Source organism: Prunus mume, linkage group LG4 (genome assembly GCF_029339155.1).
Source record: "Prunus mume cultivar Tortuosa linkage group LG4, ASM2933915v1, whole genome shotgun sequence".
NCBI classification, from domain to species: domain Eukaryota; kingdom Viridiplantae; phylum Streptophyta; class Magnoliopsida; order Rosales; family Rosaceae; genus Prunus; species Prunus mume.
Window position 1 is genome coordinate 24,537,216 of NC_142701.1, and position 13,416 is coordinate 24,550,631.

The 13,416-nt window shown below is 34.0% G+C and overlaps 3 protein-coding genes across 3 annotated transcripts; 2 read left to right on the forward strand and 1 right to left on the reverse strand.

The window, feature by feature from the left end:
• The first annotated feature begins 1,824 nt into the window (after positions 1–1,824).
• LOC148918253 (glycine cleavage system H protein 2, mitochondrial-like) lies at positions 1,825–2,784 on the forward strand. Its single transcript, XM_089050053.1, has 3 exons — positions 1,825–2,009; positions 2,110–2,375; positions 2,469–2,784. Exons 1-3 carry the CDS (start codon positions 1,931–1,933, stop codon positions 2,613–2,615), a joined length of 492 nt encoding a protein of 163 aa, XP_088906179.1. The 5' UTR covers positions 1,825–1,930; the 3' UTR covers positions 2,616–2,784.
• A 500-nt stretch (positions 2,785–3,284) lies between these two features.
• On the forward strand, positions 3,285–3,987 carry LOC148918254 (uncharacterized). The gene is made up of 2 exons (XM_089050054.1): positions 3,285–3,524; positions 3,684–3,987. Exons 1-2 carry the CDS (start codon positions 3,429–3,431, stop codon positions 3,795–3,797), a joined length of 210 nt encoding a protein of 69 aa, XP_088906180.1. The 5' UTR covers positions 3,285–3,428; the 3' UTR covers positions 3,798–3,987.
• A 159-nt stretch (positions 3,988–4,146) lies between these two features.
• POP2 (Pyridoxal phosphate (PLP)-dependent transferases superfamily protein) lies at positions 4,147–10,494 on the reverse strand. Its single transcript, XM_089050052.1, is given in 21 exon segments — positions 4,147–4,340; positions 4,489–4,604; positions 4,920–4,998; positions 5,097–5,187; positions 5,646–5,724; positions 5,795–5,882; positions 5,973–6,056; positions 6,152–6,199; positions 6,668–6,742; positions 6,831–6,907; positions 6,985–7,073; positions 7,149–7,187; positions 7,281–7,312; positions 7,314–7,355; positions 7,749–7,778; positions 7,780–7,842; positions 8,107–8,204; positions 8,630–8,702; positions 8,865–8,949; positions 9,171–9,310; positions 10,371–10,494. Coding segments are annotated over 21 exon segments (1,545 nt in total). The 5' UTR covers positions 10,413–10,494; the 3' UTR covers positions 4,147–4,265.
• Positions 10,495–13,416: the final 2,922 nt, after the last annotated feature.

The window sequence follows — 13,416 nt, forward strand, 5'->3', positions numbered from 1 at the left end:
AAGCTTTAACCTTTCGGCTTCAACTTTCTAAGACAATAGCATGTTAGCTTTGGAAGAATTATATGAAATGGGTTTATAATGCATATGAAAACTAATTGCAATATGATTTTCTTATTACATTTTGGAAGAACAAATCAAGAGCAATAAAAGCACACATTGTTAATTTGGGACATTTCCATGTGCTAGGATTCGATGGAACGATCTTCTTATGATCTAAACTCCACCTACTTCAAAGTAAATGGTTGTTTTAAAGAAGGCTTAATGTAGAAATGATCTTTGTGTTTTACCCATTTAGTCAGTTTAATCTGTGTTTTTAATTTAATTGATTTAGTTCTTATGTTTTATTCCGTTAACTAATTTTGTCTAATCCGTTACATTGCCGTTAAAACAATTTATCAAAGTTTTAAAAATTAATAAATAAAATTTGTAATTGTTCTAAAAATTTAAGTTCAGTTTAAATAGCGAATTGCCCGATATAATTGTAATTACTATAGCTGCGTTGTTTACAATAATTTTTTTTAATAGTAATTTAATAGAATTGACAAGATTGATTAAGTGAATAAAACACAAGGACTAAATCGGCCAAATTGAAAAGACAAAGACTAAATTAACCACGTGAGTAAAACACCATTTTAACATTTAAGGCTTTAAAGAAAGTTGGCCAGTAATACTAATGAAAACTTTTAGGCAAAATTAAGTTAGAAAAATATAGGATCGTAATTTGAATTTATATAAAGCATTTGAACTTTTGGAAAATATTTGGAATGGGAAAACATGCGGCCAGAAAACAGAGACTAGAATTGTTGGAGTAGAAGTCTACATCATAGCCGGCCAAGCACCACCTTTGACTAGTTGTTTTGGACTTCTAAGTTGGATTGGAACCAGGTAAACCAACTACACCTATTCATAATTTGGCCGATTTATCAGAAGAAAGACGGCAGTCCTAATTGGTCATTGATCAGAAACAAACATGTATATAATGAATGTTTGACTAATTGAATATTAATTTCTGCATTTTATCAAATTTTAGCTGTTGTTAATTTGAATTTTTTATATATAAATGAAGTATACTCATTCTTAGCATTAATGATGATAAACTCTACGTCATTTAATTTTTATAAAAAATAAAAAATAAAAAATAAAAAAAACTCAAAACTGACAGCTGGTCTATTGAATTTAATTTTGATTATTAAATTACTTTGATGCCCTATCGAGTGTTTTGAATTTTTTTATGAGATTTTGGGATTGAGCTTGTTTTAATAAATCAATGACAGTTTTGTAATTTATAATAAGTTGGAAGTCTTTTTATTATGTAGTAAATGAGTTTTGAGTGTGTTTCTAAAGTCCATTTTATATTTTTATAATTTAGGCTACTGTATTGGGATATATCAGTGAATCTTCCTATAGGGAATGTTTGACTAATTGAATATTAATTTCTGAAATTTATTGAATTTTAGCTGTTGTTAATTTGAAAAAATTTCAATGAACACATTCTCCAATTTCAAAGATTTCTTTCTCAAATGTCTTCTTATTCTTCTTCCTCTTCAGAGATTCTCGTTCTCCGCATTCACATTCAAATAAAAGTAAGACTATGGCAATGACAAGAGATTTGTTGCCGAATTGATTAAAATCATTTATCCCTTTATCCTAAGTTATACCATGAATAAGGAATACCCACAAAGTAAGTTTCATTTTTACCACCTAAATCATGGCAGTGGATGGAGCCATTAGTGATCCCATCACCAATAGTTGACACGTCAGCCCTCCACACAAGATTTCCTGCACAGGTGTCCTCTTGGTCTGGGAAGCATAGAACTCAAAACTGACAGCACTCAGCCACATTCCAAATTACCATAAAACCACCTGTGATCACTGAGAAGTGAGGGCTGCAAGTACCAGGTTGAGGTAACACACCCTGACAAAGAGAGACATGGCATTGACTAGGGTTTGGTCAACAAGAGCTGCTTTGTCTTTGAGGGTCTCTGTTCCCTGTGGAGGCTTTTCTTCTGGTAATTCTGAAAACCCTAGTCTCAAAATTCATGATTTATCTTCGCAAAGTCTCATAATTTTCAAATGAATTCTAAGATTTATGTCCTGTGTCTAATGTAGCTGTGGAGGGTTTGAAGTTTGCAAAGTCCCATGAGTGGGCTAAGGTTGAAGATGAAGGGAAGTTGGCTAGTGTGGGAATCACAGACCATGCTCAGGAACATTTGGGTGATGTTATATATGTGGAGCTGCCTGATGTTGGTGTTGCTGTTGCACAAGGGACCATTGTTGGGAGTGTTGAGAGTGTCAAGGCCTCCTCAGACATTAACTCTCCTGTCTCTGGCAGCATAGTTGAAGTGAACAAAGAGCTTCTTAGCTCTCCAGGTTTGGTAAGAATTAATTAACATTATGCTAATTTCATTGATTATAAGTGTAATTAATCTTGCTTTGTTAATTTCTGTCTGGTAATTGGGATGGTTTAGATCAATGGGAGCCCGTATGAAAAAGGATGGATCATGAAGGTGGAGATGAGCAGTAGGGATGAGCTCAATAATCTGATGGATCCTGATGAGTACTCTGAGTATGTGAAGAAGAAGATCCCAAACATTACAAAACATAAAGACACTTAGGAAAGGGTTTTTCTTTCTTCTTCTTTTTGTGTACAAGGATGCTGTCTTTTTTTTATCCTCTTCTTATTGATCAGGGAAAACCTTGGTTGGAACCTTTCTGCGTATCAAACCTGAAAGTACGCTGAAGTTGCATCTTGATCATCAAATAGGATTACTTGTTTTACCTTCATTTTGCAGTTTAAAACAGATTTTGCCAATTTTGACATTACAACCTTAAATGTTAGCAAAGTGCTACTTGAATTGCCTAATTAGGTCTGTTGTGGTTGTTTAGTTCATATTAAATTGGTACTTTCTAGAGTGTATAGGTACAGGCGTTGTAAGTAAATGTGTATATAGCTCTGCTTCATTTTAAAAAAAAAATTACTAAGCATATGGTCAGTTCCTCTGGTAAATGGCAAAGGATTACTGATGTTAGAGTTACAGTGTTTTAGAGTTTCATAGGGTTAGGCTAGTTGTTAGGGTAGTGTGTCAGCGGCTTTGCACCCGAGTTCGAATCTCTCTCCAATCCGTAGTTTAAATCAAAACATGAACTGAGTTTGGTAGTATGAAACAATCTTAGTCCAATGTTTTGAAGAACATGGATACAAATGGCCCAGTGGCAGCAGCTCAACAAGTGGGCTGTGCGAAGAGAATGCTTAACAAAATGAATGGTTGGGCTAAACTTGACTCTAGTAGCTTGAGTGGTCCACTGAGTTGTTCTTATATCCACCGTTGAAAACACACCTGGAAAGGATGCACCTTATCCACCAAGAAGATATTCTTTAAAATTTAGAAAGAAGCAACGAAGGAGAGAATTGTGAGGTAAAGAGAAATATGAATGGGATACAGCAGATAGCTCTTCCAGTTCTGGGGATTGTAGCTGCTGCAGCTGTTACCTTCTATGCTGTGAGCTTTGCTGAGCTCAGCGAGGTACCCTTTTATCCAATAACTCTTTAATATTATGTTCTTTCTTTTCTTCTTCTTTTTTTTTTATAAATCTTTTTTGGGTCAAATATATATCTTAATATGTTGTTTGTTCGTTACTTTATGAGATTTTGGGATTTTTTTATTATATAAAATTATGTGTAGAAATCTTTTAGGGACTTGGACGAGAAAGATAACGAGATTGTTGGATACAAGCCATCTCCAAGCTCCAGGGAAAAACGGTCCAGAAGAAAAGCTGAAAAACAAGCCAAAGGTTGAAGACAAAGCTTCTTGGACGTTTTCAAAGGTGCTGCTGCCCTTCTACTTCCAATCCCACCAATTTGCAAATTATTATAAGATTGCATTTTGATTACAAAGGCCCTTTTGGTTTGAGGATATGTCGATGAACGCGTTGTAAAATGGAAATTATAATTTAGAAATAATGCTCAGAAATTGTTGTTCATGTTGATTTCAGTTTGTGTACCAAATTTGAATTTGGGTCACCTCTGTTTCATGTAATTTGCAGCTTATAAATCATTAGTTTCAATTTTAAAGAAACAAATAGGTAAAATAATAGTTCATTAAAATGTAAATAATTAAAACAAGAGACAGAAATCCTACACCAACATAATGTTAAAAGATGCTTTATTCAGATACCATTCATCTCACAAGACACAAAAAGGAACCGTCTTTGCTTTACATGAAGTGTACATATTTTTCACCATCATCGGCTAATGCATTTACAAATTATTTCTGCTTAGACTTGAGCTCCTTCACCCAGTTTTCAGTATCCTTCAATGCTTTCCCATATTTGCTTATTAACTGGAAATATAAAAAAACAGGTTCTAGTTAGCATGTTCTTCAAGCTTCTTCAAACCTTGGATGTGATTTAAGCAAGCATTTCATATAAAAATGAGACAAGTGTTGCTCCATTTTAGGGAGATTGGAACAGATTGAGGAATGTGCCTACCTCGTCAACCTCATTAGGAGTCATGATAAATGGTGGAGACATCATTATACTATCGCCGGAAACTCGTACTAACATTCCATGCTTCTCACATTGGGCTCCAAAATATGCACCTACACCTGTGATGAATATCATCAAAGAGCATCAGCAAGAAAAACAAGGAAGAATTTGTTTGGCCATAAACAGAACCTATAATATAACAGAAACAATACCTTCTGGCCACCACACCAATGAATGACCAGGCAGATATCACAAAATAAAATGCCGGTTAGCACACAATTAGACCATTATACGCATCCTCTCTCCACACCAGCCCCATGAGGTTTAGACCTGCTTGACTGGTTCCTTGACAGGTTTCCCAGAAAAGCCAAACATATTCATACTAGATGAAGTCTACTTCATTTTCCTTCGATATAAAGAAAGACGGGACTTACCCCATTCTGGAGGGAATAGATCATTAGGTGACTTGTTGTCTGTAAATTCTGTACCAAGGATCAATCCAGTTCCCCGTATCTGCATAACGACATAAGGAATACCATGTAAATATCTTAGTGATTGTTATTTCTCTTGCTGACCTATAAAGTGTAAAAACTCTCTGTAACAAGACTTACCTCCCCTATAATGGGACTATCAGAGAAGGCCTTTATGCCATCTTGAAACCTTGGCGAAATGCTGTTTACTTGATCAGCAATTTTTCGTTCCCTACAAACACATGAAATGGTTATTGTTCAGTAGTAAAAAAATAAAAACAAAAGCAGGTTGAAGTAAGCTGGACTGCAGTGGACCACCGAGCTCTATAAGCAGAGATCTAAATTTCTAACACAAGTCATGCCACCATAGGCAGGCCAATCAAAGATAATTTATATCAATCAAAGTGCAACTTAGCTAATTGAAATTGGTCCATTTTTTAATAAGATGCTGATGGTAGAAACCCTTGAAGCATCAAAGTGAAACTGGATGATCCAGAGTCATCTCTTTTATACCCTACTCTTTTTCTTTCAGATAAGTTACAGGGTTCACTACAGAGATTGTTGATTTAGTCAGTATGAGATCAATCCTGTTTCCTCCAGATTCTGAACCTAATTGGTTTGAATCCTTGGAAGTTGGAACCAAGACACCTTTGCTTTCAAATATTTTGGGTTGAGCAAATAAGAACATACTTGTAGATCTTGAGTGCTTCAATTGCAACCGCACAGGATACAGGGTGTCCAGAATATGTAAACCCATGAGAAAAAGTACCTGGCACAAAAGAAATCGTGTCACTCAAGAATAATAACTTTTCATGGAATATGATTAGTTACCAACATACCAAGCTTGTTGCTTTGAGAGTGTATGACATCTGAAACTTCTGGACTCACAAGAACAGCACCTATTGGCATATAAGCAGAAGAAAGTGCCTGGGACATCCAACACCAAGTGATGAGAAAATGAATATTGTCATGGGATGTGAGCGAGTAGCTCTGTATTCGTAGATAATCTCATTTTACCTTTGCTACAGATACAAGGTCGGGTTTGATGTTGTATTTGTCACACCCATACATTGTCCCAAGCCTTCCAAATGCACAGATTACCTTAAAAAGTAAACAAATAAAACATAAGCTTAACAAGCAACATATAAAGCTTACTCAAAACATCAGGTTACATTAAAGAAAAGTATAACATATACCTCATCAGCAATAAATAGAATGTCATATTTCTTCACAACAGCTTGAATCTGCATCAAACAGGAAATGCTTGTCCATTACAAAGATCTTTTTAAGTTTCCTTTTTTCTTATTAGCACCAACCGCCACGCTGAAATAAAGCAACACCCAAAGCAGAACATGCGAGCCTTTTATCCTTAACATACAGATTTCATATATATTAAGTCTGGATCTTGTGCTTCAAAACCATATCAATGCATAAATACATTAAAAACTCTTTTTTTTCCTTTTTTTTTTTTATTTTTTATTTTATTTTTGGTTGGAAAAGAAACGATTTGTATTAACAGAGAAACAACAGATGTAAAAAACCCAGAAAAAGAGAACAACCAAGACATACATTGACAACTTATAGAAACAATGTCTGAGAGGAGCCCGTAGCAGGAGCTGTGTTATCAAACTGGTCTTTCATGCTTACAAGGTGAGAATCTGAGCATGAAAATTTGGATTTATTTCAAGCTTTTTTTTATCACTAAAGCTCACCTTCTCAAAATAAGTTGCAGGGGGAAGTATCACACCTCCTGCTCCCATGACAGGTTCGGCAATGAACGCGGCAATCTGAAAGTAACAAACATACCATGTCACAAACACAAAGTATCCTCTGCATTTCTAGAAGGATTCCAGAAATGATATTTGAATAACTCACTGTGTCTGGTCCCTCTTTGAGGATAAGATTCTCCAAGTTATTGGCCAATCTGGTAGAGAACTCCTCCTCTGTCTCACCTGGCATATCCATTCATCAAGCTATCAATAAATTGGTCAAAATAAATCTCTAAGATTAGACCAGTGTAAAAATAGACCTGGAAGGTGATAGCGCCAATAATGTGGGCAGTCGGTGTGCAATACAAATGGAACTGGAAGATCAAATTTGTTATGCAAAGCTGGAAGGCTGTGAAAAGAAATTTAGAGTCAATGCACTGAAGGGTGATCTTTCCTTAGAAATTCACTAGAATATTTATCCTACCCAGAAAGGCTTGCGGCTATTAAAGTTGAACCATGGTACCTGTCAGGATGCAAAGATAATATCAATGGACTTGGGTACAATGACTAGAGGAAATAAAGAGAAAACAAAATGAGTTGAGTAAGTTGAAAATACGATTTGTGTCGAGCTATGAATTTCTTTTTATCCTGGGCGCCCAAGTGCATTATTATAATACCAAACTAGCTTCACCTACAAAGCAAATATTTCAAGTAAATATAAAGACATTATGTATAGAGTTCTAACATATAGACAAACTGGTCATTGATTGCTTATAATATCATTCCTTGAACTCCTGACCAAACAATGCAATTCCACTAGTTAAATTCAGAGGACTTGGTATTCAGGCAACTGAAAGCATCTTCAACAACTTGGGGTGTTCATAAGATTTTCAAGTTTTGAATTATCCTTCACTTTGGTTATTTTATCCCCATACATTGTATTAATTGATAAATGCTATTCTCTCAGCAATCATGATAGAAATGCAACATCATTGTTATCATGTAACGGGATAAATTCACTTTTCCATCTTATATAAATTGGAAACTGTATTTAAATAAATATTCTCATAGAAACTAATCAAACCTGAGTATCATTGGCTTCGGATCCACTATTTAGTAAAGAAGGCTTTTGCCATTTTTGTAGCTGTAAAAGTTTCTAGAAGTTCTTTTGCCAAGTCCTGTAAAATAAAGTTTGTTACTTGAATATCACAGGCAAGTATCTTAAGAAGGTATCCATTGAACTATCTGGCACTTACAACATATATAGCAACAGTGTAATAGGGAGCAAAGATATGAAGCAAGGTTTTTCTAAATAATACAAAAAATTCCTTACATTTCTAGCTTAAACTTAGAAATGACATGACATGCATGTAGCAGCAGTAGTAATCGAAATTTGCAAATTTACATATAAAAACAAGGAAGTTATGAAAAAATATGAATACCAAAGATGGTTTAGTAGTACGATTCCAAAAGGAGTGGTAAAATGGCAAGGTATTCAACTGTTGAGTTGCAGCAGCAACTAGGCGAGGTTCATTTCCACCTGCAAATTTCAACATTAAAAATATGAATTCAAGTGCTTTCACATATACACATGAACGTAGATGACTTAGAAATTTCTTCAACACACCTATTTTTTGACAAATAAACATAACTAACTTACAATAGTGAGGCCAGGCAAAGCTATAAGTGAGATAGTAGTGGTAGCTTAGGATCTATACTTGGTGATAAAGGAGGTCAAAGGTGACCAGTGCAAATAGTCTTATTCAAAAGCAGGGTGTGCAAGAAACATAATGATGAGAAATGCAGTTGGAGAGATATTCAGTACTTTTTGTGAGGTAATTGTGGCTGTTTCAAGTGGCCCAGTAATATACAAATCTAAGAAACAGTCTTAAGAAGCAGGATAATAAGGACAAAGCAACACATTCAAGCTGAGAAAGAAATAGTAATGGGAAGCAAATCTTTTACCTAATGCTGTGCACCATAGACCAGCAAGAGCATCAAGATACTTCTTCCCATTGATGTCATAAACATAGCTACCCTGAAATCAAAAATCAACTCTGTTACTTGACTTCAAAAAAATCAGCTTTAAAAAAAATGCTTTCAAAATAAGGAAGCACATACAATGATTGTGCACCTGAGCTACTTCTATTTTCACAGAGACAATGTTAGGCCAATTCAAGGACACAACTAAGAAGTTTACCTCAGACTTTTCTATAATCAGAGGATGCAAATCAGCACTCTGCCACCCAGCTGTGAAGGGCGCAAGCATATCATGCCCCTTGAACCTGAGTTAGTATGTGTCAACAATTAAGTACATATTAGATTGGAATCTCTTGTGCACACATGCAAATGTCTAGGCTATTACACAAGTGCACTACTAGTACAGTGCAGATGCAAAATCACAAATAAGATACACATGCATGAAAAAATGCATTATCATATACAAATAAGTGTGCACACAGAGGGAGGTTGAAGTGTGGATAATTAAGTGTAAAAGACCACCTACCCTAGAACTTTCTCATCAGTTATTGGTTCTTCCTTTTGCAAAGGTGACCCTGTACTGTAGAACCTGGACAGAAAGGGAACCAGAAAGAGATGCTCCTGTGGACTTCTAGAAGCAGCAATATATTTTGTACATGAACGAAGCTGTAAATAAGAAAGACGGATATATTAATTACAAAATTTCTCCAATAAGTTGTGTGTGTGTGTGTGTGATATCATATGTACAAAACTCATCATCACGAATGGGGCCATTATTTTATTAGAAAAATAAATCTTCAAGGTGAAGGCCATCTCTCAGCATCAACAAGGAAGTAGTAATAATAAAGTTTTTTACTTTGACCATATTAACGAACACTTTATGAGACAAAGGTCATATCAGCTGGTACAATTAGTTCTACTATGCTTCCTACTATTTTCCTGGTTTCCGTATACTTAAAACTGACAATTTGATCTCTTTTTGTTTACAACATTTAGCAACAAAATGGCTTTCAGAACTGATCATGCAAAACCAAAATGGAGGAAATATATTCATATAACATAATAAATACAAAAATAAAAGACATAGCCAGTGATAAAACTGTAACAAAGTCACCAAGAAAACAAGGGGGGTAGTTTGTTGCAATCTTCTACGGTAGAAAACCTTGTGTACAATAGCAATTGGAAAATTAAAACTTGTTGGAGATACTGAACTAAAGTCCTTACTTTTCCCAACATTTTCTCAGCAACCAAACAGAACGTCAAAAAGTTTAAATGCAATTTGTGAACTGAAGTCTGGTGCATCTCACCTTCGCCTTATTTTTATGGTTTTGATAAGGAAAGAAAGATGATTAAAGAACAATTTAAACAAACGTTGATCCACAAACCGAGCAAGAAATACAAAGTTTCAAGGATTCGGATAAGACATGAAAGTCATACAAATTAGAAGAAAAGTCCAAAGGGCAATTGAAGTTTTATCTTTTCCAACATTTCCGCAAAGGAGCGAAGACTTTAGGAAGGAAAGTATCAACAAACTGATCAAAGCCAAAATATTGAAAATTTATCAAAACTCTAAGATGATGAACTGAATGAAATGATCCAAAACAAATGCACAAAGTATTCATACTCTGGTGACTTCTGTTTCAAAGTGTAGTTTTCCATAACAAATACTGAATAAACGCAATCAGAAAACAAACACAAACCCAAATGTGTATTTGAGATTTGATACCTGGGTTCTGAGATTGGATCCAAGAAGACGATTAAAACCCATCTTTTTGCTCTCTTTATCTACAACAAAACAAGCAAGTAGAGAGCTTTTGTAGTGGACAGAGACTAAGACTCTCAGTGAAGAACCTAGCTTCTATACTTGGTTGTCTTCTATACTTGATTTATCCCTCAGGCCCCGTTTGGTTGATTATTCTAACGTTTGTTAACTGTTGAGTGTATAAATTTTTAATTATACCCATACTAAATCAAATTAAAAAAAATACATCTAATGATATATTGACTAAATTGTTAATGAGAACAAAATGGTCATGAAAAATGTGTATATAATGAAAATGACAAAATTCAAGTTGGACTGGCTTCACTTACTTTCTCATGGGCCAAACAACAATTTCCCAATATGAACTCTAAATGGAAAACCAATTGATTTTCATTTACCACATATCAAACGGGACTTCTAATTTTGGCTGCGTCCGAAATTAAAAATATATAACTACTTCTTAACATAAAATATTTATTAAAGAATCTCCCTTCATTTACATGCAAGTGGAGCAAGAAAGTGGAATACTCTAGTTTTCTCAACTCCCCAAATGTGGGATTGCCTTCCCACCAAAATAAATAAAAAGGAAAAAAAGAATCATTTGCTACTATTAAACATAGCTTAAAATCAAAGTCTTCTGCGTTCACATATAAATGACATGTCATTCTCATCTTCATAGAAAAAACCCGTCATGTTATATTAAACCACATCAAATGCCGCAACATCCACCAATTCAAACTTGTACATATAGAATTATTAAAAATTAGATACTAGATACTGCTTGCCTCCTTTTTTTTTTTTTTTTTTAAGAGATGTTTCTTCTTCATTTGAATTACAATTTATCGCATATACAAAAATAATTCATTAAAAACACACAAAAAACAAAAATTAAGATACACGCATATCACATTGTCATTGTTATTAACAGAAATATAGGAGCTCATACTTACATGGTAAAGAGAGAAGTATTGCAAAACCAACTCATACTGAAATGTGTAATGCAAAGTATAGGAGCTCCTCCTTAATTTTACGGAGGCACAACCCTTACTCTTATTTTAAATTCATATTTTTAATGCGCATGTCCAAATATCACAAAAAATAGTTGATAGATATTGTGAGTTGTTAATATGCAAAAGTAGGATCTGGCAACAATTGAGCTTATTAGTTGATAAAAAAGAAAGCTTTTATACATTTGATAATAACGAAAGAAATGCACTGCACTAGAATATGCATTCAATTATTCAACAGATATCATTTTGAATTTTATATCTTAAAGTTGCACAAAGACTGAAACAGCCTTTGCTTACTCTTATCTTCTTGTCGTATACAATATCAAAATTCCCAAGATTCTTATCCTCTAGTCCATAGCAAAAGATATATATGACATTTGACGAACAAAATCATTATCTCATGGGTTTTCCCTCATTTTCTTGTGGAAAAAAAAAGAAAGTAAATCAGGTTTTGATACAGAAAGGTTCGGTATCGAAATTATTATATACCTAAGCTTGCTGTAATGATAAACACAAAATCTCACCACATATATATATATATATATATATATTCTTATCTCAGCGTAAGTTGAACGAGAACATCGTCCTATTCATAGTATCATGCTGTATGATTTTTTCATATGAATATATTCAAACAGTTTTGGAATAAGGTTGCTTTTAAGTTGAACTGCTCTTGAATTAGTGGCAAAGTTGAATCAGTGGAAAAAAGAAATGCAGATTGTCCTAGGGAAACTTGGCAATTGCAAAACTGTATATTTTCGTGGTACTTTTTATTTTTGTTACGTGAATAAAATGAAATTGCCTAAAAATAGCCTTTGATCAGTGTTTCATGTTTTTTAAGGTTGTGTGTAGTGTAGTGTTTGATCCAAATGGCCCAACGTCGACTGGGCCTCCATATATGAATCACGATAAGGACATCACTTGCGAAATGCTAAGCTACTGCAAGTTTGACAGATCATAATAAAAGAAAACTCACCAACTATGACTCACCTCCTACACACACCCAATCCAATGGAGAAAAATATCATGAGTCTTAAGAATCTTCTTGACATATTATTAACATATATTTCCTATTTGCTTCATTTTAGAGAAGCCTTCTGTTCTGCTCCTTTTTTTTTTCTTTTCTTTTCTTTGCATATTTTCATTGAACATTGACTGGTGTGATGGAGCCCCGTCACCTTGTCTGCCAAAAATACCTAGACTTGATGTGTACAAACAATTATGCAATTGAGCATCTTGAAGGGAAGAGACAAAAGAGTAGGTCTATAAGATTTGCCTTGCTATATTAGTATTTTCATGTTCCAAGGGAATGAGAGAAATTCTTATGTAACTGGGATAACACTTTTTGTTATTTCTATATAATAACGCAATAACACGTAAGATAAATTTTTCATATGTCATTGTGTTATTGGTCAGGAATAACAAAATAATGATATTCCCGTTACATGTAAGGTTTTTAGTAAGGAATAGACAAATAGGTAGGCAAAATATACCTACTCTCCTTAATAAGACAATATTGTCTACTTCAAAGTGAAGAGGTATATTATGCCCCACTTGCTTTTTATAATAAAATATCATCATCTCCACTATCTCACATACTTTCTATAAAATATTAATAGTAAATGAATTTCGACAGAAAAAAAAAATGTAAATGTAAAATATAAAAATAAATAATATAATAATGATTTGTACACTTGCATTGCCTAGTCGCTTGGAGTGAATAATTTTTTTCATAAGGCAAATGGGTAGGCAACATGCTACTTAAGTTGTTATAGTATAATTTTGCCTATTTCATTTGCATACTCTTTGGAGATGCTGTGATTTTATATTTGTAAGCAATCTTCTAAGTCTGATAATGGAGTTGGTGGAAATTGCTCATTCACTAGTCACTTTCGTATGTCATAATGTCATATTGATAGAATATATATTTAAACAAGAATACAAGAATCTATGTCATAATGACAAACCCACAACTTAACTTTTTGAATTTATACTAAAAA

Bases quoted from the DNA above. Each gene is read 5' to 3' on its own strand.
- LOC148918254 (XM_089050054.1), top strand. From the start codon at position 3,429: ATGAATGGGATACAGCAGATAGCTCTTCCAGTTCTGGGGATTGTAGCT. The intron at 3,525-3,683 runs GTACCCTTTTAT...AATTATGTGTAG, and splicing joins GCTTTGCTGAGCTCAGCGAG to AAATCTTTTAGGGACTTGGA.
- LOC148918253 (XM_089050053.1), top strand. From the start codon at position 1,931: ATGGCATTGACTAGGGTTTGGTCAACAAGAGCTGCTTTGTCTTTGAGG. The intron at 2,010-2,109 runs GTAATTCTGAAA...TGTCTAATGTAG, and splicing joins CTGTGGAGGCTTTTCTTCTG to CTGTGGAGGGTTTGAAGTTT. The intron at 2,376-2,468 runs GTAAGAATTAAT...GGGATGGTTTAG, and splicing joins TTCTTAGCTCTCCAGGTTTG to ATCAATGGGAGCCCGTATGA.